We start from the raw sequence: 26,959 nt of genomic DNA on the forward strand, positions 1-26,959 counted from the left end.
TTGCAGCGCTCGTCACAATAGTGCATGGATCCTGCACAGCTCTGCTTCTCACAGAGATGGCGGATGCATGGGTTTGCAGGGCTTTTGAAAAGAGGCACAAAGCATTATAGGATGCAGATAAAATTATGGGATGGAGAAAACTGCATCATGGAATGTTTAAACCATGCTCCCAGTCACCCCTGCATGACTCATTTGTCCCTATGAGGCACTGCAAGCCCTTCCCAAAACACCCTGCACTAGATGGTGATGAGTTGCACTGTGGGATAGCCACCCACGGGGCACTGCTCTCTCCATCAATACAAGCGCTGGTAGTGAGGACGCACGCCGCGGACACAAGCAGTGTAGTGTGGACATGGAAAAGCGATTTAATTACTGAGGGAGCGGTATGTTGCATAACTTAGATTGACTTAATTTTGTAGTGTTGACTTGCCCTAACATGCATTTAAAATTCCTTAAGCATATCCTTCACAATACAAAATATGTATCCATGGCTATTTTATAACACTTACCTGAAGTGTGATCAAACAATTTTATAACTTTTGATTATAAATACTATATACACTGAAGAAATTTATTATTATTGTCCCTAGGATACATTTGACTGTCTAATATGGTATCAGTAATAACTACATCTACCTTAAGTCTTTTTCTGCTGTTTAAATTTCCTCTCTCTCTCTCTCTCTATATATATATTATTTAGCTGTAATTTTTCATTTTATTTTAAATATCATGGAAGCCAAAAATAAGCTGCTTTTTGAAACAATTCAATTTTCAATTGATCAGACCAGTTTATCTAGGGTAGTATTTTGTCTCCAGCAGTGACCTAATACTAGTAATTCAGAAAGAGTCAGACAGAAATGTCTCTTATACTCCTAGCCAATATAGCTGCTGGAAACAGGTGGAAGAATTCCTTCCTTGACTATTGACAGACCAGTTTATTCTGTAAAATTTAAGATTTAAATGCTGTCATTCAAATTTGTTCAACAAGATTTAGGGCTCCATTTCCTGACAACGTACGTGCATATAAGGGAAAATTTACCTGCAATTCTGCTCCCCTGAAGATCTCTTTCTGACAGGATTCCCCCTCTTGGAGCTCATCTTCCAGGGTGAGACTGACAGAACTCCCAAAGCTGTAAAAACATTGACCCTAAAGGACAACAGTGGCCAGGCTGAACGTCACCCACATTTTTAGGTCACCACTTGCCACCCCCTACAGATTATAAATACCATTGCGCCTCTCCCCCTGCAGCCACTTTCCTCCTGTTCGCAATTGGTGAAGGCATTCAGGGAATCATGACTTTCTTTCATTGCTTCATGCTTTTCTGTATCCTTTATATTTATTACCCCATTTTCAGTCAGCCTGTATGTTGTCTAAATTACTGGCACTTTGTTTAGGCATGCTATAACAATGACTGCTCTTCATACTCATTTCACTGCATTTTTCCGATTAAATCTTCATTCTGAGATAAAAATTAACTATGTCGCTTTATTGAGTAACTGAAGAATGTATAGACCTCTCCTTCCCCTCCCCCACCCCCTCCCCCAAAAAAGTTAACAGAAAAGAATTATGTGCAGGTACAGCAAATAAAATATGGAATGCCATTACAAAAATGGCAAAAGATGATGGGGAGATGTTTTACAGCAAATGAAATAAATTAAAAACTATCAAGTCGTTAATATATAAACTGTAATTCTATTAAGTGATCGACCTATACCAGCCGTACACTTGGGAGATTAAAAAGCCTCCCTTAAAGGCAGTCATGCTTTATTTTTTATAACTTGGAGGCAGGGCCCTGTGTGGTGCTCACAAGCCAAATTCAGTTGCAAGGGCTCCTGATTTCTGCATCACTGCTAAATTTCATGCCACACCGAAAATTCTGTAATAGTGTGATGTATTTGCAAAGTCATTCCAGAACATATTTTAATTAAATCTAAAAATGCAGTATGTAATCCATATGTGACAAGTTTGTTCTAGGGAGATATAAAACTTATACTTCCATAAACTTTTTGGTTTGCATTGTGATGCGGAGTATCTTGCAGCATATATAGGCTTCAAAAAGCTGACACGTCAAATCAGACTCCAGGTATACAGGCTGCAGAAAAAGCTCCATTTGACTGCTCATTGCTGTAACTAACCAGAGACAGTTATTTCAGTGAAGTGAAGACAGCCTCTGACTGGCAATTTTTTGGGGGCAAATAGTAAATTTGCCAATAAATTGGGTAGAAACTATTCACAAACTCAGATCAAATTCAGCAAACAGCTTAACAGATTTATAGACTCCAAGGCTAGAAGGGACCATTGTGATCATCTAGTCCCCTGCGTAATACAGCCCAAAGAATTTCCCCAATGTAATTCCGACAGTATATCTTTTAGAATATATCCCATCTTGATTCAAAAATGCTAGTGATAGTGAATTCACCATGACCCTTGGTAAACTGTTCCAATGGTTAATTATTCTCAGTTAAAAATTTACACCTTATTTCCAGTCTGAATTTTTCTAGCTTCAACTTCCAGCCATTGGATTGTGTTATACCTTTCTCTGCTAGATTTAAGAGACCATTATTAAATATTGGTTCCCCATGTAAGTACTTATAGACTGTACTCAAGTACTTCATCTTCTCTCTGTTAAACTGAATAGATTGAACTCTCTGATTCTATCACTGTAAGGCAGGTTTTCTAATCCTTTAATCATTCTTGTGGCTCTTCTCTGAACCCTCTCCAATTGATCCACACACTTCTGGAATTGTGGACACAAAACTGGACACAGTATTTCAGCAGCAGTTGCACCAGTGCAAAATACAGAGATAAAATTACCTCTCCACTCCTAGAGATTAACATTTATGCATCCAGGGACCGCATTAGCTCCTTTGGCCACAGCATTGCACTGGAAGGGAATGTTCAGCTCATTATTGATTACAACCCCCAAATCTTTTTCAGACTAACTGCTTCTCAGGATAGTCTCCTATCCTGTAAGTATGGCCTATGTTCTTTGTTCCTAGAAGTATAATTTATAGTTAGCCATATATCCAGCGATCCAGATCTCTCTGTGTATCAGTGACCTGTCCTCTTCATTATTTACCACTCCTAAATGCAAACTTTATCAATGACGACTTTATGTTTTCTTTCAGACCATTGATAATGTTAAATAGCATAGAACCACAAACTGATCCCTGTGGGACCTCACTGGAAACAACCATTTGATAATTCTCCATTTACAATTACATTTCAAAACCTATCAGTTAGCCAACTTTTAATCTATTTAACGTGTGCCATGTTAATTTTATATTATTCTCATCAATGCCTTACAGAAATCTAAGTATATTACATCAACACTATTCCCTTATCAGCCAAACTTGTAATCTCATTAAAAAAAATATATCAAGTTAGTTTGACACAAACCCATGTTTATTGGCATTAATTATATTACCCTTCTTTAATTCTTTATCAATCAAGTCTTGTATCAGCTGCTCCATCATCTTGCATGGGATTGATGTCAGGCTGACAGGCCTATAATTACCAGGGTTCATCCTGCTCACCCTTTTTAAATATTGGCACATGAACTTTCTTCCTGTCTTCTAGAGCTTCCTTGGGGTACCAAGACTTACTGAAAATCAACAGCTGAAAAAGAAACGGAAAATAATTTTTAAAATATCTAAACTCTTTCAGCCATTTTAACACTAAATGTTAAAACTGTGTTTGAACCATTTTGAAATGAAACTTATTTTAAAATCCATTTTGTAAAGAAATTTAGCTAATTATGAAACGATTTTTGGGTTGAATGTAATGTTTTCAAGTTTTTTGTTCCTGCAAGAAAAAACAAATAAATCCAGTTTCAGTTCAAACCAAACTGTTTTGTTCCCTCCCCACAGTTTGGCCCCAGAACCAAAAAAAAAAAAAAATCAATTATTTACTTATGTCTGACCCTACACTCAATATCTGAACAATGGTGGTGACGTGATTTGTCACATAAAAGTGATGGTATTGTTTCTCTTTCCTGAGGTGGTGAACGTAATTCATATAATCAGGAAGGGAGTTTGATGAAGCAAAAGGGTATCTGAATGTCTCCAGGAGAAAAGCAAGAATAGAAAAATGTTACATTTCTCTTTCTTTATCATGAAGGCCTCGTTTGAAGCAATTTTCCTATATTAAACTTCTGTAAGAATGAATGACTACGTGAAGAATTTCAATTGAATTTTCTCATCACATTTAAACAAAATAATTGCGTGTGCAAATGTAGCTGCAAAGGATGCATGCAGTCAGGTTCCTGTCTGTCTTGTTTTACTGCCTCTGTATCAGAGCTCTGTGGAGAGATTTTGGGAATCATATCTCTATACTTTAAGGGGTGACCCATACAGAATGCACCACTTTCAGGGTGAGCATGTAAACTTGTAATATGCTTTCCACAAACATTTATGAGAATAAAAGTTAACCAACCCAAATGTTCTGAAAAAGCAAACAAAAGGGGAACATTTTATTTTTAAATTTGATTGAATGCTCATAATTTTTGTAGTATTTGCCCACCTCTATTTTCTACATAGATACTGTGTTTATTAAGGGATTATAAGAGTTAGTTGTAGATTTATTTTACTTTTGTAACTTTACAGATTATTAGCTGAGACACACACAAAAAGAAAAATAAAAAAACATTAAACTCTGCTCTGCAACTCACTGCCAACAGAAATCAGGTTGAATCACATCAGTGACCTACGTGCCATCTTGGACTCCTTTTTGATGCCCATCTTCTGCTCCTGGAACTAATGATGTAAGAATAATTCCTCTAAACAAAGTGGTTTGAATCCAAGGGTAGAGGAATGGAATTTGACTCCTTCTCTAGAAGACAGGGATATTCTTCTACATTTATCTAATGTTACATTGACATTCTGGTAATGAGTTCCACATAAATGCTAACAACCACTGGAGAAAAAAACCCGTACAGAAAGAAGTCTGAGTACACCACTACCTTTTTAGAACAGTTGTAATTTCATTAAAATAGGAACATAATTTAAAGATTATTCTCTGATGATTTACTCATGCAAACTGCACATAAAGAAAACAGTACAGTTTGTGAAACATGTTCAAATGTAAAGACTCGAAATGATAAGTACAGAAGTAGTGCGACATATGTCTCAAAACGGAATTCATGGTTGTACAACTAATAACTGTTTTCTCTATTTGATGAACACAGACATGTTTATTATGGTTCTTTTCCCAACCCCATTCGTTAAATGCTTACATGTCTCCTCACACTTATGTAGACTTATTTTACAGGCACAACAGTTTTATTTAAAAAATTCACTTGCATAAATAAGATAAAAAATGCCTAGTGTTTAGGAGAGAGAATGAAAATGTAACCAATGAGGTTTTACCTAGTTCACCAAAATTACAATGAAAAGTAGTAACTGTATAGCTTTCCTGCATAATTCACATTTTGTGCCTTTGAGATAAATTCCTTTCTCACAAGACTTATGGTATATTTTACCATTGTGGAATTTTTCAGTAACTAACTTTTCCCCCCATGAAACTGGTAAAAGTATTTAAACATATGGGTTTATCAACTCAAAAATTACTTCCTTGTTTTTAAAATACAAAATATTTAGAATTCCTATTATTTTCACACTTACAGCACTGAAATGATATACACACAATTCAGATATGTCTTTGTCCAGCTTTGATTATAGTATGGTTGTATATTATACAAATTATGTTCTTCCTCTGTATTACCAATTACATTTCATAGATTTAAAAATGAATCTCATAAGGAATTTGATAGCACTGAGATTTAAAACAGTGTAGCATGGAGAAGGAAGAGAAAATGAACTACACAACCCATTATAAATGCATTAAATCTTTGTTATATACATAATGGAATCCTGTCTGACTGCCAAAATTTGCTACTCTTTAGCTATTGTACAAAGTTTTCTGACCTGAAAGCACACATCAATTTTTTTCCCCAACATAATCTATTGTAAAATATTGTACTGTATTTTGAACATGAGTACAGAATCCAAATAGGTAATGGCACATTTAAAAAACTCAATATCCTACAGATGATTGGATAATGAGAAAAAGTGTACCTACAATCATTTCATCAGAAACAAACGTACATCATGGAATGTTAGTTATCCAAGTTCGCACAGTAAATAACATTTTTAAACTGCAATCTATCAGCCAGCATCACATTGAAGGCATCTTTAAACATTCAAGCAAAGATTGCTGGCATAAACTACTGAACCATTCTCACACACACATACGCGCACATACACACCACATTATAATTACATTGTTTCCAAGATATGGTAGATACTGATTTTTCCACAAGAAAGGTATCAAAATTTTGCTACTAAAAGATGACAGTGCTTACACAAGAATTAAGTACAAGTTAGCTTGCAAATACAAGACAATGACAAAGAAGAAGGAAAAAAGTGTTGTTTAACAAAGGTTTTTTAGGCTTTTCTGGCATCCATACTTGTGTATGAGTAAACTCCTTAGTCTGTGATTCAAAAATCCACAAAGTATCAAGCTAGCTATGAAAATTATTCCATATTTGATAACCCTGTATTGTACGATATCTTTTTACTGTTTTGTACTAGCCTACCCACAAAGGGTATTTGCAGACCATTGTTTTGACAGCAGAAATAAAGCTCCCCTTTTAAAATTAAAGTGTTGAAAAAATTGGCATCAGTTTTTAAAGAAAATCTAGTTAGTAATGACCCTCATCTAGTTTAGGTATGTGCATAAAAGTACTGTATGTCCCTACACCATACTGGCCCTGTTAAACAATTTAAAAAACAACCAACCAACCAAAACAGTTAATAAGCCAAACAAAATGCTACACATGATATAAAGCAAACATTTTCTCCCAATGTTCTCTCTCTCATAATGTGCAAAACAATAAAAAGGCAAAAAGACTAAAAGCAAATGTACTGTTACTGTCTTTTTCTCTTGCCTAGTGCTTTATGACCTTGCTAACAATTACAAAGTCAATAGGGACTATGCAGAACTTTGGTATAAAATGTCACATAATATTACTATCACAGTCTTAGGGATGCACATTAATAATTCACCCCAATGTTGATTGAAATAATACCAAATTAAAAGTGAAATAAACCACATTGTACTTTACACACACTTTACACATTGAGCACAGAAAATAACTAGTAAATCAACTTTAAAAAAAAAATCCATCTTCTGCAAGGAGACTAGAAACTGCTGTTCAGTCTCCTCTTCATCTGCCCATCTGACAATCTTTAAAGCCAAATTTAAATTTGAATTTTAAAAATGAATAATTTTAAGCTACATATCTTTTTAGATGGAGACTGGTCTTGATTTCCCTTTAAAGTCACAAATGTATATCTAAGAAACTGTTGCAATGCAAGTTTTTAATCAACTTCCTGAAGGCTGTGACTGGGAAGGTGGAGCCATAACAATCTGTGAAAGCACTGGCTCTGTACTCTGGTCCGCCATCTGGGTGAGAACTGACGTGGCTACGGCTTCTGCCTTGGAGGTTGAACTTACTCCATTGGAAGTGCTGACAGAACTATGCTGAATAGCTTCTGTATGTGGACTATTTGGCACTGAAATGTCTTCAGAACTGTCATCTTTATCTGCAGCTAAAGAAAAAAAATTCACTTGCTGTTTTTTTCTAAAATATGCATAAAAAATTTTCAGATAACAATAAGAGTCCTATAAATAACCACAATTAATAGCACATATAAAAAGACATTTGTCAAACATTTATTTTTAGTATAATTGCTTTATATATAAAGATGAACAGGTAACTTGTTTGTATTTTTCTATAAACAAAAACCAGGATAGAATGTTAGAATATTTATGGACACAGGTACATTTTCAAATGATTATTCCCATCTATTTAAAACCACAGTTAATTTTGGTTGATTTTCCATCTAGTGCAGCGACTGATGACTACAACACCTGAGTCTAATGATGCACGCACATGAGAATAACAATAGTCTATAGTCTAAATGCCACCAGCTGTTCTATAGTTATGTAAATTAGATTCAGATTTTTTAAAAACCACAAGATACTGCATTTGACTAGTAATTCAGCAAGAGATCATTCTCAGTTTGATAATTAATAATGTTTATGAAAATCACTCTCTGTAATACAGTAAATTACTATTGCTCAGTTGGACAATAAAGTTTTCAATATGCAAAATCTTCATTCTTTCAACAGGGTGAAATTCAATTAGTTTTGTTTAGCACTTAAATATCTGCCAATAAGAGTTAATTAATGCATGACATAAAAGTCTTTAAAAATCAGAAGACATCCAAGAACTTCTTCTGTTTGACTTGCTCTGAATCAATGAAGTACTCAAATGAATTACCCATAATTTTTTATGATCACAAAACCCAAGTATTGAAAAAACAAAACTTCTTGCTGTGCAAATTTAGTGTGTGTGTGGTTTTTTTTTTTTTTTTTTTTTTTTTTTTTTTTTTAATACAGAGGCACGATTTAACAGGAATTATTCTTTCAATAAATGCATCAGTTATATTTTACAACACAGACCTTTCATTTAAAGCAGAGAAAGTTCATATATATAAGGCATTTTAGGAGAAAAGGAAGCCAATATGAGAAGTGAAATCCACTTAATAGATTATCTGATAAACATATATATTTAGATGAGAACATTGTTTAGACATGAAACTTTTATTTTTACAGGTGATAATTGGTAAATTAATTAGTATTTTAATTAAATCTCTTCTTCTCTATTTTTGATTAGTCAGATAGTTGAACAGACATTATCAAGTGATAATAAATTGTGGAAGTCAAATTTTTACCTGTAAGTGGTATCTTTCAGATAAAATAATCTCCGTTCACAACTGGTTTTTGCTCATATAAAAATGGAAGGTGTGAATGATAAATTTAACTGCAAGATTTTTTGGTACCATCCTAAGCTTCCTAGAATGTTGCTTGAGTCTCCCATGGCAACTCCCAAAGCATTTACTTTTGCACTTAACTAAAATGGAGATAGTTACCTGGCTAGAAGTTAAGGAGGAAAAGAGCTCCATTCTAAAATGGTGCAATCAAAATAAAGATTTTTACTGAATAGGGTATGCATAGAAAAACTGAATCCAAAACTAAAAAGGATGACAAAGACACAAACAAAGTGTCCAAGGAAGGATACACCAAAGTTTATAATAATAACTAAGAATGAACACTGAGCACGGACAACAAAAATACCTTGAAGGTAAATTATTGTGGGCTGAGGTTTTTTCAGTGCAGGAATACCAGTTTCAAGAATGAAAATTCACTGATGAGCAAGTCAATTCCACAACATAATGAGATCTTTATTGCAGTCCTTTATCCATACTAAGAAGGGATTATTTTCAGAGACAGAAAGTAACCCTTTACATAGTATTGTTTGAATAGAAGCAAAGTCATACAAACATGCAAGTAAGCAGCCTTGCAAATGTATTCCAAAGAAATGTTAACTAGTATAACAGCATAAGAATGGCCATACTGGGCTCACCAATGGTCTATCTAGCCCAGTAGCTTGTCTCTGACATCAGCCAGTGCCAAATGCTTCAGAGGGAATGAACCGAACAGGGCAATTTTGAGTGACCCATCTCTGTCATCCAGTCCCAGCTTCTGGGAGGTGGAGGTTTAGGGACACTCAGAGAATGGGCCTGGCTTATAGCCATTGATGGACCAATCCTCAATGAATTTAGCTAATTTTTAACCTGGTTATACTTTTGGCCTTCACAACATCGCCTGGTAATGAGTTTCAGAGATTGACTGTACATTGTGTGCAGAAGTACTTCCTTTTGTTTGTTTTAAACCTGTTGCCTATATGACCCATAGTTCTTGTGTTATGTGCATAGCTAAATAATACTTCCCTATTCACTTTCTCCATATCACTCATGATTTTTTAGACCTCTGTCATATCCCCCGGTAGTCGTCTCTTTTCTAGGATGAGCAGCCCTAGTCTTCTTAATTTTTTCTTGCATGGAAGCTGTACCATACCCCTAATAATTTTTGTTGTCCTTCTCTGCATCTTTTCAAATTCTAATACATCTTTTTGAGATGGGCTGAATGGAACTGCATGCAGTAATTCAAGGTGTGGGCATACCATGGATTTTTAAAGTGGCATTATAATATTTTCTGTTTTATCATCACTTTCTTAATGGTTCCTAACATTGTTAGTTTTGGGGGTTTTTTGTTTGTTTTTATTGCCACTGTACAGATGTTTTCAGGAAACTATCCACGATGACTCCTAGATAGCTTTCTTGAGTAATTAAAGCTTGTGTAGACCCCATCAATTTGAATGTACAGTTGCGATTATTTTTTCCAAAGTGCATTACTTTGAATTTAATCTGCCATTTTCTCGCCCAGTCACCCAGTTTAGTGAGATCCTTCTAACTCTTCATAGTCAGCTTTGGAGTTGTATTATTATTTGTATTATTTGCAAATTTTGCCACCTCATGTTCACCCCTTTTTCCAGATCATTTATGAAAATGTTGAACAGCACAGGTCCCAGTACAGATCCAGGGGGGACACCACTATTAACCTTTCTCCATCGAGAAAGCTGACTGTTCATTTCTAACCCTTTCCCCCTATCTTTTAACCAGTTACTGACCCATGATAGGGCCTACCCGGGACCCCACCCCCTATCCAATCCCCCCTGTTCCCCATCCCCTGCCCCACCCCCGAACCTCTGCCCCATCCAACCGCCTCCTGATCCCTGTCCCCTGACTACCCCCCAGGACCCCTTTCCCCATATCCAAGGCCCCGGCCCCCTTAGCATGCTGCTCAGAGCAGCATGTCTGGAGCCGCGCCTCCCAGCTGGAGCCACACACACTGCCACGCTGCCCTGCATGAGCGTGCAGCCCTGCCGCCCAGAGCGCTGCCTGTGCGGCGGTGTGGCTGCGGGGGAGGGGGGACAGCAGGGGCGGGTCTGGGGGCTAGCTGCCCGGCCAGGAGCTCAGGGGCCGGGGAGGACGTAGTTTGCCCACCTCTGCACTAGTCAGTCATCCAAATGGGAAAAAATTGCAAACACTTTCTTCCAAAGGTATGGTATGACTAGAGCTGGTTGAAGTTTATTGACCAAAACTGGAGATTTGGGTCAATCAAAACATTTAGGGAATGTGTGAATTTTGCTATATTGTTTTAGTTGAAAAATTCCATTAAAAAAAACCAAACAAACACAACCCTGAAAAAAATAAAGCAACATTTTCATATTTTCTAAATGAAAATTGTGATTTTTCTATTTGAAATGACTTTGTTTTAGATTTCCTTCAATTTTATTTTAAAAAGATAAAGCTAAAAAGTGAAATGAAATGTTTGGGTCAAATGAAACATTTCACTCTTTCCAATTTTTTCCCTCCCAAATTTTTCATTTGCTGATTTTTTTTTTCTGAAAATGCCAGCAAACCGAAAAAGTCAGTTATTCATACAGTTGTGACAGCTTGTATAAGGTTGGTGCAAATGCACAGAACGGACAGATACTTCAGACAATACTGAAGATGAAGTCTCCAGAGATAAAACCAGTTACTGCTGGTGCATGGGGACTATGGGAATGTTTAGGTCAACATCTAGGCAAGTCTACAGTAGCCAGAAAATTCTCTAGAGTGGTGGCTAAATCACTGAAGGGGTTGACTTATCCTGAACAATTTGTAGGCAATGGATTGACATAATTATTATAATGGCTAGACCCCAATTGTTTCTTTACAATTAACTAGAGCAGGAATCAAATTTTTTTGATTCAATCGTAAATGGATTATAGCCCCTATTTTTATTAAGCTTTACTCAAATGCAATCATCTAGTGTTCGGGAAGCTTCCTGAATCTTTGCAAACAAACAGAAGTAATATCCTCACACCTACAACTCTCCAACTACCCTCTGCCCCTTCACGACTATTCATCCTCCCTCATTTCTCCCCATCCTCCACACTAAGAGGAGACTATATAGGCTTATATAAGAGAGACTATATAGGCTTTGCAGCAGCGTATTCCTGAAACTGCGTCTCAGATGGGACTATGGGTAGAAAACGTAGGGTTTAGGTTTCTCTTGTAGATTACACATACAATTTTAAAATTTTGTTTAAGTCCTTAAGGGCTTGTTCAAGAAATTTCCCAAACAATTGACCAGTAGCATATCTGCTTGGGAAGGACATAAATTTATACTTGGCTGACAACTTTTGCACTGCACCAAAGTTTCCTCCAAACAGCCTCATGAAATGTAATCACTTCTCTTTTTGTCTTTTCTGGTTTCTCAATCACCACCACCTCTCGGAAGCAGGTGAAAGGTACTTAAAGTAACTGAAAATGCTAGCAAGAAAGAGGGACCTTAGTACTTGTGCTTTTCACTCTATGTGAAGCAGAAGTTGTTCAAAAGATCTTTTAAAGATACCTAAATAAGTGTCAAAAAATTCTGCAATGCCATTGTTTGCTTGTGCCTGTTGAAGTGCGTTTTAAGTGAAACTCCATTAAATTGTGTATCGAATTGTTAAAGCCATGTCCGCAGGGTATAAATTAACTGTGTCTCAGCAGCACATGATACCTTGCACTGCAGGAGCATTCTAATTCTGCCTCTTTGTCTCTTCTATACCACACATGATAAGAAACTATTTAACACTTTTTAAAAAGTAACATGGTCATGCTGCTGATGTAGATAGGGCATAACTTTTTAAATTTGTTTTTTAAAGATTTGAAGTTATTTTCTATTCACGCCACAACCACAAACATTAACTAAAACCATTTTAATTGATTCTGGCTATGATTCATCATATAGTCTTGCACAAGTCACTTTATCTATGTGTGTGTTGCACCAATATCTGTAAAATTAAGATATTATTTAATTCAGAGCTATTGTGAAGTGCTTTGGACATAACACTTATACACAGTGAGACAAGAGTTCAATGTTTATGCGCATTCTTTATCCACTTACATACCTAGCTCATCCCCATGCCATATTACTCATTACACTAATCCTGTAGATCATTATTTTGTGTGGCACTGTGCCAAAGGCTTTACAAAAATATTAAGTGAACTATGTCTGCACATTCCCTTCTGAACATCTTTTGATACTTCTTTTAAAATGTAGTTCCTTTTTTCAAATGATAGATATTTTAGCAACTTTACATTCTCTGTTCTGGTCAGTAGTGAGTTAGTTTTACTTTGACTTTTATAATGAAGACAAACCTAAGAACTTCAAGATCTGCAGCGATTTATAAATAATATAGCATTTTTTCAACAATATTACTAAACATTTAGTTTTTAGTATTTTAATGAAAAAAATCCTTAATTTGTAATTATCTGCCAGTCTATTTAAAAAATGCATACATTTAATAATTGTTCATGCAAATCTAGAGAAACACATGTATCTTCAAGCTATCAAAATTCAAGAAACCTAGCTTGTTTAGGAAAACCATGCATGCATAATGGTATCCCCTAGCAGCTTCTATATGAAATTATGTTGTTCTGTCAGATGGGAGCCATAATGGCCTCATCCCTGCAGCAATCATTGTTAATATAAATCCCGAACATATTTCTATATGGTTCCAATTTACTCCAAGATGCTATTTTCCATCCTGTCAAAATGACTGGAGATCAAAGGACTAAGATTTATAAGCTCAAAACTGACAAAATCAGTGTTCTAAATATATATGGCAACAGAGAGTTGCTAAAATCTCCTGAATCTTTTAAATTAAAAAATATTGCCCATTCTGATGAAACTGCTTACAATGACTACAAGTAAAGATGGTGGCCATTAAGTTTTATCGCAAGCACCTGAGGAACTGTTTGCATGCAATACAAAATGTTCCTTTATTCTCCCGAATTACTGACACTGGCAAATTAAAATGAAGTGGCTACATATGGCAGAAACAATCTTCACATTTACAAATATCCTGAAATATCACTAAATCATAAAAACGAAAGCTGTGGGTTATATATTATGAATGTTGCCTAATGCATTCCCAGCTCAGTTATTTGTTACGAATTTGTGTACAATGGACAAAATTGGCCATTTATTCTACAGCAGCAGCTGGTTCTAGCTCTGTGCATCATATCCAAAAAAAGAAGTTAGAAGTAAGAAATGGACAATTAACCTTTAAAATGCCTAAAAAGTGAAAAATTAAGTGAACAAATTTCATTTCCTTAAAATTTAACAGTTTTACTGATTTCAGTTTAACTTGAGAATTATAAGTCCTTCACTATTAGAATCCTATTTTAAAAATTCAAACATTTTAAATTCTTAAAATAACTGTTTGTCATAAGTCAAAACAATCTCAGGGACAGCATACAGTAAGAGCCAGGAACCTGCATCTGATTATTTTAATGGGTTGACTGATCCTGGATGTGCTAGTAAATAAGGACAGCTGTTACCCTCCCCTCCATGGAAATCTCATTATGAAATGGAAGAAACAAGGACCTTTCATCTTATTTAAGATAATGCATTACAGAGATTGTTCACCATATACTGTCAATACTTTAATTGTATATACTAGAAGCAGGTATTGCAGCTTACAGTCCTTTAGTAGTAATTATGGGTATACACTTAGTTTGGGTTGGTTTTTCTATAATGTCTTTAAACTTCAGATAATCTACAACATTTTTTAAACTGAAAGCATTTAGAAAAATAGCTTCAAACTATCATACATTCATTCCTGTCTTGCAATAAGCTTGCAGAATTTTATATATTTATTGTTAAATATTATAACTGCACTTCTCATTTTTAATGGTTGCTCAGTTCACTTTGGCTGTATTTCACTGATGCAGCCTAAGGCTATAGGTAATGGAACATTACTCACTCTGATAGCCAGATTTCTTCTGCATGGCAGTTACAGGGCAATCTTTATGAGCCAGAAGAAGCTGTTTCAGCTGTGCCACTTCATTTCTCAGCAGGGTGACTTCATTCTAAAGGAGAAGAAAGTTATGCACTTTACCAGGCTCAGACTAAATGCATTTTAGAGGTAAGTATTAACAGTCTTAAATTTTACAAGATCTTTGGATGTTCATTTAGGGGTAAACAAAACACAGTACACATTTCCATGACTTTAGAACACTTTAATATTAAACTATAGATATAACTTGTAAAAAGATTTTTTTAATATAATAAATGCCAATACATTTATTGTATTACATTTTGTAGTTGGTAGACTGCAGGTTCTACACATAGTCCAATTCACACGATCAGACTGTTGTAAGTCTCTTCTGGATGATTTTGTAGGTTATCTTTCAAGCAAGTAAACCTAATTTTAACCACCCACATTATAACATACGTTATAACCCCAAATACGCTCAGTGAGTGTGGAATGGATTTTTTTATAAACACATTTAGACTCTATAAAAGAGAACCTCCCTACAAAATGTAACAGGAATGATAATAAGACAGTGATCTATCAATTTTCAGATTTTATTTTTCATAGCCATTAACAGGAAACAATCAGTATGCAAGAATCAAGTAATGGGAATGAGAACAAAACCACTGTAGGAGAGAAGAATTAATAATGATACACTTAGATGCAGTGTAACCCAGTACAGCACTAGACTGGGACTCAGAATAACTGGATTCTATTCCTGGCACTGTTACTAGCCTGCTGGGTGACCTTGGGCAAGTCATTTCACCTCTTCATGCCTACATTTCCCTATCTGTAAAAAAGGGATAATGACACTGGCCCTTCTTTGTAAAGCACCTTGAACTCTACTGATGAAGAGCCTGATAAGAGCTGGTATTATTATATTAGACAAGAATCAAAATTAAGAACAGCATGATATTTTAGATGTAACCATTTTTATTTAAAAATAGTTACAAACTGTCTTAAGCAACATTAAGTTGTCTACAAAACATTAAGTTACCTGTCAATATTTACTGCTCCCATATCTTTTCAAAATGTATCTTCAATGCAAGTTTTGATGGGTTAATTTTTGCATCAAACAAAAATCCTTCATACAAATATGCATATTAAAGGGGAGTATGTTCTCACAGTAGCTTACGAAACTTGACATTGATAAACTGAACAATTTTGTGCTATGCGTTACTATATTCAGTAAAAGAGGGGAATAAAGGAAAGAACAGAAAAAATTAGGTCTGAAAGAGGTCCTTGAAAATAAAACTATGTCAAATATGGTATATATTAGCTTGAAGGTTAGAAATAAAACACTATGGGTTTGAAAAAATTGAAAAGAACAAAAGCTAAAGAAATAAAATTTATTTGAGAACAGACTTTGATAGTTTACTTTACCTTGCACTAAACAAATGTAATACTAAAAATGAACATTATTATTAAAAACGTGATTTTATTTCAAAAGATAATGTTTTCCTTTAAAACCCCCAAGCTCCTACATTCTCATACTTGCAATCCTCCTCTTAGCAACTTAACAGATATTTCTTTTCTATTTGGTCCCCAAACCTTGCTTGAACAGATACACTGAAAGTAAACATAGCTAGGCAGAGAATGATCATTCTGTTTCACAGAGGATTTCAAGATTTCTAAATTGTGTTTTGTTCCGATTTGTGAAAATCCCCCCAAATTTCCAATATGTAGGGAAATGGAATTACTATTTTCTGCCCAGATCTATAAGTCCTGACTCCTAGGCAGTCTACATGGCAGGTTGCCCTGGAACCCGGGGCCCTGGAAGCCCCGGTGCTCAGACTCAGGTTCTCCGCCAGCCAGCCAGGCTGCTTAGCAAGCGAGTTGGTAGGAATAAGGCAAGTTTTGTTCAGAGTTCCATCAGAAACCTACCTAGTTTTCAGTGGAATTTCATCAAAATCGACATTGTCCTGTGGAATGCTCCAATTTCAATACAGGTTGTCAGAAATTCAGACAAAAAATGTTCATGACATTTTTCTTGACTAGCTCTAGTAAATAGGTTTTTGTCTACTGAATTGGCACAAAAGATACCTGAATAGTTCTGAGAATAGGGTACACCTCTACCCCAATATAACGCTGTCCTTGGGAGCCAAAAAATCTTACCGCGTTATAGGTGAAACCGCGTTATATCGAACTTGCTTTGATCCGCCAGAGTGCGCAGCCCCGCCCCCCTGGAGCGCTGCTTTACCGCGTTATATCCAAATTAGTGTTATATCGGGTCGCGTTATATCGAGGTAGAGGTGTATGTGAATTTAATGTTGCTGCAGAAGGAGCAGAGAGAGCTCTAGACTGTAAACTTACTTTCACTCCTCAGGGTACATCCTATGTAAATAGTAGGGTTTGTTTGTTTTTAAACTTATCTTTATATCTTAATAGTTTGGTCTCCTTTTAGGAGAGGGACATTTTGACTCCAGAGAATATTCTCAACAAGATGTAGCAATTTTAAAGGGGTGTTGACTTTTCAGCCTACATTAGATTGAGTCCTTTTGCTTTTTCCTGTCCGTGTGTCTAATTTTTGTGAAAATTAAATCTGAACAATTCCATACATTAATGGCAGACAGAAGATGAGGTAGGTAATTATCAGCATAACTCCAGAATGTTTTTAAAAGATAATGGTTGAAAAAGTATTTTATAGCCCAATCCCACATAGTTTTTAAACATTTTTATTTTTTCTAATAAAAATATGGAAAGTAACTCAAATTCTTTATACTTAAGCAGACTTGAAAGTGAAAGATGAAATATCAGATTCTTACATATAAAATGTAAAAAGCTGTGGAGGTATCTAACTCAAACTAGCATCATCATTAACAAGTGAGATGACGCAAAACAGCACCAGCTAACAATGGCATATACTATATATTTATCAGTGTTTAGTGCTAACAGATACCACGCATTTGAAGTTAGTCTTACATGATTTTGATGAAAGTATGAAATTAATCATTCTTAAGTGTACCATAGTGTATACGTAAGTACTTACACTGTATACAGCATGAGGAATAATGACACACAAAAGTTCAAGTACGGGTAGTCATCTGGATACTAATATTAGAAACCAGTTTTGGAAGGTAATGAAATCAGAATTGAGTGTAATAAGGCTAGACCCAACCTCTATATTCCCTGGCATATTTTTGCTCTGTACATGACAGTTTGAGATTTCTTCCCCTAAGTGTTCATATATAGTATTCTTTACAGAAAACAGGAAAATGGAAGGAAAACAAAGGAGGAAAACTTAAACTGATGTAATAAAAAATGAAAATTTAGATTCATGGCTCTGGGCTAGTGAGCTGTCACATTACTAATGTATTCAGATACCATGACAAGTACTTGGTTAGATGAAAATAAATATGAAATACATCTTGAGCAAAGTAATAGTGAGGAAATACAAATTTTCTAAATTCAGAGATTTCAAAATATACTATCAGAAAGAAAATTTGTGGAGAAAAACATGAGTCTCTATTAGATTCCTCATAGCTTGTTTCAACATATCTGTATTCCCCCAGCCAAAAAATACTCTCTTTCTGCCTCCAATCCTCATGAGATTCTGTGTGAGAACTTCTCTGGCCTGTTGTGTGTTGGAGCCAAAGGTAACAGGTCCAGACTACATGTATTTGTATATAATCTATGGAATGGATTAAGCATTTTTGTTGCACAAGGGATTGGGGGGGGTTGTGTGGATAGGAAGCACCTGTGATGTGTCTGTCTAAGTCACCATAAAGAGGGAGCCATTCAGAAGAGATTACATTATAGGGAAAGTGGATGGATTATCCTAAAGGAAACCCTATACAAAAAATGGGCAAGTGAGCGCAGCAAGCTCTTCACAGGCGCCCCCCCCCCGCAGGAGCAGCAGCATCTGCAGGACCGTGGGCCGCCTCCCACCCCCAAGGAGCAGCAGCCTCCTCTGGAGCACAAACCCCCAACACCTAAGGCTTAGTTAGGAGTATTTTTAGTAAAAGTTATTGACAGATCACTGGCAGTGACTTTTTAGTTATTGCCAGTGACCTGTCCGAGACTTTTACTAAAAATACCCGTGACTAAATCATAGCCTTACCTATAGTAAAAAAGACAACAGGGTATGTTTTATTGTTACAGGAATACAGTATTCTTCAATATTTCTGTAAGGCACAGAGGCAATACTTAAAATTATATATAATGTTTGAGATCTTTTACCAAGGAAACATATTGGCTGAGAAAGCAGTCCAGAAAAGCAAATAGAATACAGGTTTTAAAAGATTGTACGTGTGGGTCAACTGATGTAGAAGAGCTTGTAGTAAAGAGGAGACTTTGCCCGTCTAACTGAAAATACTGAATGTTATTGAGGTGATGCAATTAATAGACATTTGCACTACATATATAATAAAATAGAATAGTATCATTTAAAACCAAGAAAATGAAGGGTAACAATGGGAATTATACATAACCATTTAACTTAAGAAGCAGATAGAATACTGGACTGTACCAAGAAAGGTTAAAGCAGATCTTATTTGAATAGAAATGTGTTTATCGGAAGCGAACAGAGACCATGCAGTAAAATATATATCATGTAGAAATTACGTCAGAAAGAATATCCTCATCTTCCTATTTCTATATGTATTGTTTAGTGTCTTCATTCTAAAAACCCTGTTAAATTTACATAACACACACTGTATGATACTTAAATTTAGGACATCTACTTATTAACGTTGGTGAAAGACAATTGTTTTTGTTCAATAGCTCAACCACAACTTTCAGTCTTTATGAAATCAGTCGATTTTTAGAAATACTGTAGCTTAATGATGTCAACAGTAAAATTCAGCTGAGCAGGGCATTTAGGTATTAAACAAAATATGAACTATTAAACCCTAGCATGCAGTCTGTAAAACTATGCTAAGGCAAAGCTCCAAACTTATTACATTTACTATTAAATAGAACATAAGTAATCATGGGTCATTACTGCCCACTATGCTGATCAGCTGTGCCAGGCTGTCAAGTGAAGAACTATTATGGAAATGCAGGATTGATTAATGTTTTCACATAAAGTACAGTTTAATTATTTCTTTGACATTCAATTTTCTTTACAAGTCATTCTGTTCTTCACAGTTAACGGTTTTGGTATTGGCAGACGGAAAGAAATTTCTTTCCTCTGAATTCACTATTACTGGGTTAACTCTTGACAATCTGGAAGCCAAAAGCTTCCTTGTATTTTTTTTTTTTTTTAAATGAAGAAAATCTCTTTGTGTAGCTATGGGTTTAATAATGCTAACAGATAAAAGTTAGAGAACTCATGGACATGCTGACTGCAAAATAGCTCGATTGAATCAGGCATTGTCCCTAGACTGCTGAGTGATGGTGTAATGATCAAAGAACGTAAGCACTAACAACCAAGTTGCTGCTTTGCAAATGTCCTGAATAGGGAACTGTGCTAGGAATGCTGCTGATGACGCTTGCACTCTCATGGAGTAGGCAGTCAGGATAGCTAGTGGCAGAATACCCGCCTGCTTGTAACACGTGCGAATACACGAAGTGATCCATGACCAAACGTGCCTCCTTGAAGTCGCTGGCACAAACAATCCCAGGGACGTAAGGGTCGCCCTGGAGTCCTTCAGTCCATGAAGCTTCACACCACTCTGCCCCGAAAAGAGTGAAGCTTCCTTGAAGGGGAGATCCTGGAGGGTTTGCTGAACTCCTACGCATGGCCACTACAGAAGCCATGGACCTGGCCGCTGAAACTGCTGCATCCAGGGCAGCTTGCACGGAAACCATCGCTATGGATTTCTCCTTATCCATGAGCGAGAACTCGAGCCTCACCTCTTGTGATACCAAGTCTTTGAACTTCAACATGGAGTCCCATATGTTCAACAAGTCATATCAGCTGAGCAGCACCTGCTGGTTAGCAATCTTGAGCTGCAGACACCTGGTAGAGTAGACCTTTCTACTGAATAAGTCCAGCTTTTCTGAGTCCTTTGCTTTAGGTACCACACCTTGCAGACCCCGCCTTTCCCTTTCATTGGCAGCAGAAAACACTTGGGATTCCGGGGAGGGGTGGGGAGGGATGAATATACAGAAACTCATAATCCTGGGCAGGAACAAAGTATTTCCTCTTGGCTCTCTTTGAGGTGTGGGGAAGGGAAGTGGGGATTTGCCAGAAGGTTTTCATAGGGTCTATGATGGCCTCATTGAGAGGCAGGGCTACTTTTGATGGGCTCGTCATGGCCAGAATGTCGCCCAGACTATGGGAGGACTCTCTTACTTCCACCTGCATGCCCAAATTTTGGGACACCCTCTTCAGCAACTCCTGGTGGGCCTTATACTCATCTATGGGAGGTAACACACCTGCTCCTGACACAGCCCCATCAGCGCCTGAGGGTGCTTCTCTTCCCTTTCTGTGCCGACTGGATCCCATGGAGTTGGTTCCTTGAACTTGGTAGCAGGCTGGGTACTGGAGTCTGTTGCCTGATGGGGAGGCGGAGCCCTTCTCTTAGGGGCCACCGAACAGGAGTGCCTCGAGTGGGGCCCTGAGATTGGTAGAAACCCCCACAGGCTCCAAAAGGGCCATTGTGTCAGGATAGGCGCTTCAGTGACCACTAGGCCAAGCACTTAATGGCACTCCTGTGCCCCAATCCAGGGAAGGGTAGGGATGACTGGAGGAGTGGCGGGGTCGACTCCTTGGATGAGAGGAGTATGACCCAACCTCCAACTCCAAAGACGAGGAGTCTCCATCTGGTGAGCACAGAGGAGCAGTTCCCACCAGTGACAGAGATCGGTGCTGAGGCAGGGAAGGCTGCGTTGGGGTCAGGATAGTCGGTTTTAACTTGGACGGTACCACGGGGGCCGGTACCGGATGGTAACTGGGGCCACATGCTCTCTCCTGCCTACCGGCACCAATACCACCAATGCCTGTAGTGCCAGTGACACCAGTACTGACAGCAATAGCAGATCCCTGGCAGCAGCAAACACCTCCAGCGTGGACAGCGCCACAATAGCGCTGGTACCACACAGTCCCTTGGGTGCTGATGGTTCATCCAGAACCAGATGCAATGGTGCTGACTGCTGCAATGCTGAGGCAGAGGAGTGGCTTGACTCCGTTCTGCTCCGCTCCCCATGCCTGGCTTTCTTTGTTGTTGGGGAACGTCTCCTCACAGCCGGCTGCTTTTTATGCCTCTTCTTTGGCACCAAGGATGGCAAACAGTGCTGGGACTCTCACAAGGTTGGAGGAGCACTCCTCACGGACGCCGAGGTGCTCTGAGCTGAGTCCAACTGGCTTGGCTGGGAAGAAGGTCTCAGCGTTGCCTCCATAAGTAGGAACTTGAACCTGGCCTCCTAGTCCTTCTTCATATGGCATTTAACGTCCCTGCAAAACTGACAGCAATCCCTGATGTGAGCTTCACCCCAACACTTCAAGCAACTGGAGTGCAGCTTGCTCAGGGGCAAAGCTTTGTTCCAGGAAGCACAGGGCTCGAAGCCCGGTGACCGAGACATGCCTTGGCACTGAGCACAGACAAAACTCTGCTAACGGAAAGAGAAAAACAAACTATTTATTTATAACTATTAATTATACACAACTATCAGAAAAATAAAGACCTCCGAGAAAGCTTGCCGTAGCAAAGAAAACAGTTTCAGAGACCATTACAGGTGGTAAGAAGGAATTGAGGGGTCAACTGGGCCCTTTATACTGACGCTATGACTGTGCAGCACCAGAAAGCACCTGAGCCTCCCAGACAGGTACCACTGAGGGAAAAATTTCCAGTGACTGATCGAGGCACGCACATACCTACAGTGGAATGGACATGTGCAAGCGCTCGAAGAAGAAACTGAATTTTGGCCAGTAATTATAGCATACATTCTAATTTCTTCAGTAATCTTCAAAAAGTTTCATTTAGTATGTCTGATAATTGGTGGGATATGCACAACTTATTTGCACAACTCCTTTCAACGTTAATACAATCACGGTTGCAGCCAATAGATGGCACCGAAGAAGCTTATGTATTTTTAAAATCTATCAATATTACCATTTATAAGCCCACACCCATCTATTTTTAGGTTAATTAACTTTGGTGCTGTACATGTTCCTCGCATCATTGTATTATAATACTCTGAAGTCAGAACTGTTACTCCACTACTATTAGAAAAACGTTTACTGAGCAGTGATAGAGTTTGGGGAGACACTATGTATTGTATTTGAAAGTAATTCCACCAATACTGAGGTATAATGCATCTTTTCTTGAATTTGGGTGACAGCTTTGTGTCCTTTACCCAGATTTAAGTCTCACTTGCATAATGGGACAGGATCCTTGGACATGCTGAAGAGACCTGCAGACGAGGAGCTAAGGTGTTCAACATGTTGCAGCACTATGCTCAACATGCCTGCCCACTCCTCAGGACAAAGAATAAAGAATGGATGTTTGAAAATTTATTCTTTCCTGCTCTTTGTTATTCTTCCTCTCATTTTGCATTCAACTGTTTTTAGGACAAAATGGAAGGACAGTATGGCATAAGTAATTTATGTCATATACACCTTACTATATATTGCTTCTAAGTTTCATTTAAAAATGGGGATGTCAAGAGATTTAGAACCAGATCCTCTGTTGATGTAAGTCATGGAAGCTCCACTGACTTCAGTCAACCCACACTGATTTATACCAGCGAGGATCTGACAACCCAAAGTTTTTTGTATATTCATATTTTGGTTCCTAAATATTAATGTTATTGTGTTTCTTTGCTTTATTCTCTATCCTATTATATTTCTGATAATCTTCAATAAAAATTAAAGATAGCTTTTTTTTTTTTTTAATTTACCGTAGTATCTTACAAGGAGACATTGTCTGTTGTGTTAATTCTTATATACGTCTAGGTGGGTGTTGTTTTTGTTTGTTTGTTTGTTTAAATTCCTATTAAAAAGAGGCCTAGCTGGCTCAAGTTGACTGATACAGACTTTAGGCCCAGACTGGTAGCAAAATACCAATACCACCAGTTGCCTGCTTTATTGTCTAAATGAAATGAATTGGACATTTCAGTTCACTGGACTTGGGTGGGGGTCAACATCACAACTTGGCATTAATTGGCACATTCTTGGCAGTCTCAGCAAAGGCACCAAAGGCTGACTAGGAATAGATACTGGACAACCCTCATATACTATATGGTCCCACAAAAATAGGGTTGAGGCACACTGGTAGGGCAGTGTGGTGAAATTTGCACTGCCACTGCCTGTGCGGTACCTGTTCTGTGGACAAATAGAGGCCTTCAGTTTCCAGTGCTGTCAATCTGGCACCTTTCACGAGCACTACATTCACTTTAAAGAAAAAAAACTACGGTTAAAAAATACAAAGGAAATTAAAACAAAAATTTGAATTTAAGTAACTCAGGCAGTGACACAAATTGATATAAACAAGGCATTTCTAAATTAAGGCTAACATTTTGCCAATGAGACTTGACTTCAACATCGACTTGCTCTTGTTGGTTTGTGTCACAACCCTAAATTACTTAAAATGGAACAAAGGCCAAGTAGGTGAGATCCCAGATTTCACATATCTTTGAAGCTGCATAGTCTCATTCTCATTATGCCTATGATACGGGCATTTTAATACTGATTATGTCTGTTCTGAATTCAACTGGATTTTAGAAAGCTATTCATATTATAGCTCCCATACCAAGTTTGTGCTCCATGACCCCAGGATTGCTAACTGAAAATTCAGGTAACTCTTTACTTCTTGCTTGTAATCAAAAAAAGAAAATACCTGTAATTGACCATTTAATGAGCTCAAGTCTTCTGCTTTCTTCTCCAATGACTGCACCCACACTTTTCTTTTTTGTCGACATCTTGAAGCAGCAGCACGGTTTCGCTCTAGAAACTTTCTTCTTTTCTCATCAGGGTCTTCATTTGCTGCTCTTCTTCGACGACCTCCTGTATTTTGGGTTTGTGGTGTGGGCTGAGCTGGGGAAGCCTGAAGGAAACAGGAACATCATAGTTCAGTGTAATGCAACATGTAACTCAAATGTAAGGGTTTGACTTACATGTATAAATGTACACACATTTATATAGGAAAACATCAATGATATTTCTGTTCTAATATTTAAAATATAATTTTTGACTAAAGGAAACATTAAACAAACATCTTAATTCTATGAATGCTGTCTAGTGGTTTTCGTTGTGGTTTTGCTCACTAGTGAACTACATTTAATATTCTGTCGGTATTTTAATCATGATCCACTGGTTTCCAGATTTGTAATCTTGCTGCAAAAATTCACTCCATTCTGATACTTGGCATACAAGTAAACCTGAAAGAAATAACTTTTTAGAATTTTTTTCAAACATTCTTTTACCCATTTTAAAGTTACAGGAAGACAAAATATTTACAGGTTTTAACTTTTAAAAAACGCTTTAACTAAAAATGACTTTATAAAATGCAATTTATCAGGCAATAACTTCATATAGTTTCTGTTTCTGGTGTTTTCCAAACACCTATCATCCTAAAACTTAGCTATACTTTGGTTGTTGTTATGTAATATTTGCCCAATATATAACAACTGCTCGTCACAAGGATCTGGACAAAGCATTGGTATTTACTAATCCCTAGAAGAGTAATTTCTTACCTGTTACTTCTGGCTTTTCCAAGTACCTCTATGCCAGCCCAGACATGGATAGGATCAAAGTAGTTAGAAATGAAAATATCCTATTAGATCATACAGTCCACCCTCTACATGGGCAGAATATAGTCCTCAATAAAAGGACTGTTGCGTTACAGCTATACAACCTTGGATCTTCAAGTCTTATCAGCTGATAAAGAGGATAAAACTGTACCTTGAATTAACTCTCCTCATAAAGGGACCTGGCTGACTCTGCATGCTTAATACTTGTTATACAATAAGTAATAAAATAAAATAAATAATAAACTATTAAATAAAAACAGAAATCAAAGTACCAATCCTAACTTCCACAGCTCATAATATGAAATCTAGACTGGTATAAAGGGACTTTGAGAAGTTAAATTAACAGTTAAGAATTGACCATTTGCAAATATTTCTTACTGATTAGATACTGAGAACTTTCACACTAGTTCTCATTAACCAGATTATACACAGAGTATGTATACCTAGAAGAAAAATTGGGACCGACTTTAAATAAACAAATAAATAAATCTACCTTCTCAGGGCAGCATCTGCAGAGATTGTCACATCAAGATTAACAACATAAAAAGTACAGAAGAACACTGAGGTGACGACATTACACAGTCTCAATCCAAGAATAGACACTGCTCTTGTGGATGGACTCAGTAAGAAGAGCCTCTATATCCTCGGCAGCATACACTTGCTTAACCTAGCCTCAAAACCAGGAGACAAGATTTTTTAAAAGGGACGCCTGATGTTCGGTGTTTGAATGGCCTGATTTTCAAATATGCTGAGCACCCAGCTCCTCCCATTGCCTTTAATGGATGCTCAGCACTTTTGAAAATCAGACTACATCTTTAGGTACCTAAATATCATAGAATCATAGAATATCAGGGTTGGAAGGGACCTCAGGAGGTCATCTAGTCCAACCCCCTGCTCAAAGCAGGACCAATCCCCAACTAAATCATCCCAGCCAGGGCTTTGTCAAGCCTGACCTTAAAAACCTCTAAAGAAGGAGATTCCACCACCTCCCTAGGTAACCCATTCCAGTGCTTCACCACCCTCCTAGTGAAAAAGTTTTTCCTAATATCCAACCTAAACCTCCCCCACTGCAACTTGAAACCATTACTCCTTGTTCTGTCATCTGCTACCACTGAGAACAGTATAGATCCATCCTCTTTGGAATCCCCTTTCAGGTAGCTGAAAGCAGCTATCAAATCCCCCCCTCATTCTTCTCTTCTGGAGACTAAACAATCCCAGTTCCCTCAGCCTTTCCTCATAAGTCATGTGCTCCAGCCCCCTAATCATTTTTGTTGCCCTCCACTGGACTCTTTCCAATTTTTCCACATCCTTCTTGTAGTGTGGGGCCCAAAACTGGACACAGTACTCCAGATGAGGCCTCACCAATGTTGAATAGAGGGGAATGATCATGTCCCTCGATCTGCTGACAATGCCCCTACTTATACAGCCCAAAATGCCGTTAGCCTTCTTGGCAACAAGGGCACACTGTTGACTCATATCCAGCTTTGGGCACCCTGCTTGAT

General features: G+C 37.4%; 1 protein-coding gene across 4 annotated transcripts in view; it reads right to left on the bottom strand.

The window, feature by feature from the left end:
* Positions 1-3,434: 3,434 nt before the first annotated feature.
* ATF2 (activating transcription factor 2) overlaps positions 3,435-26,959 on the bottom strand; it is an 84,797-nt gene continuing 61,272 nt past the window's right edge. For 2 of the 4 annotated variants that reach the window (XM_065413079.1, XM_065413077.1), the window contains 3 exons: positions 24,545-24,751; positions 14,772-14,877; positions 7,163-7,611 (listed from right to left, as the gene is read on the bottom strand). In XM_065413079.1, the coding sequence (XP_065269151.1) occupies positions 7,385-7,611; positions 14,772-14,877; positions 24,545-24,751 (540 nt within the window). In that variant the 3' untranslated portion in view covers positions 7,163-7,384. Of the gene's footprint in view, positions 3,620-7,162; positions 7,612-14,771; positions 14,878-23,959; positions 24,100-24,544; positions 24,752-26,959 lie in introns of those variants that run through there. The other 2 variants (XM_065413078.1, XM_065413080.1) reach the window with 2 other exon arrangements.

The sequence above is a fragment of the Emys orbicularis genome, chromosome 11 (genome assembly GCF_028017835.1).
Source record: "Emys orbicularis isolate rEmyOrb1 chromosome 11, rEmyOrb1.hap1, whole genome shotgun sequence".
Lineage (NCBI taxonomy): Eukaryota > Metazoa > Chordata > Testudines > Emydidae > Emys > Emys orbicularis.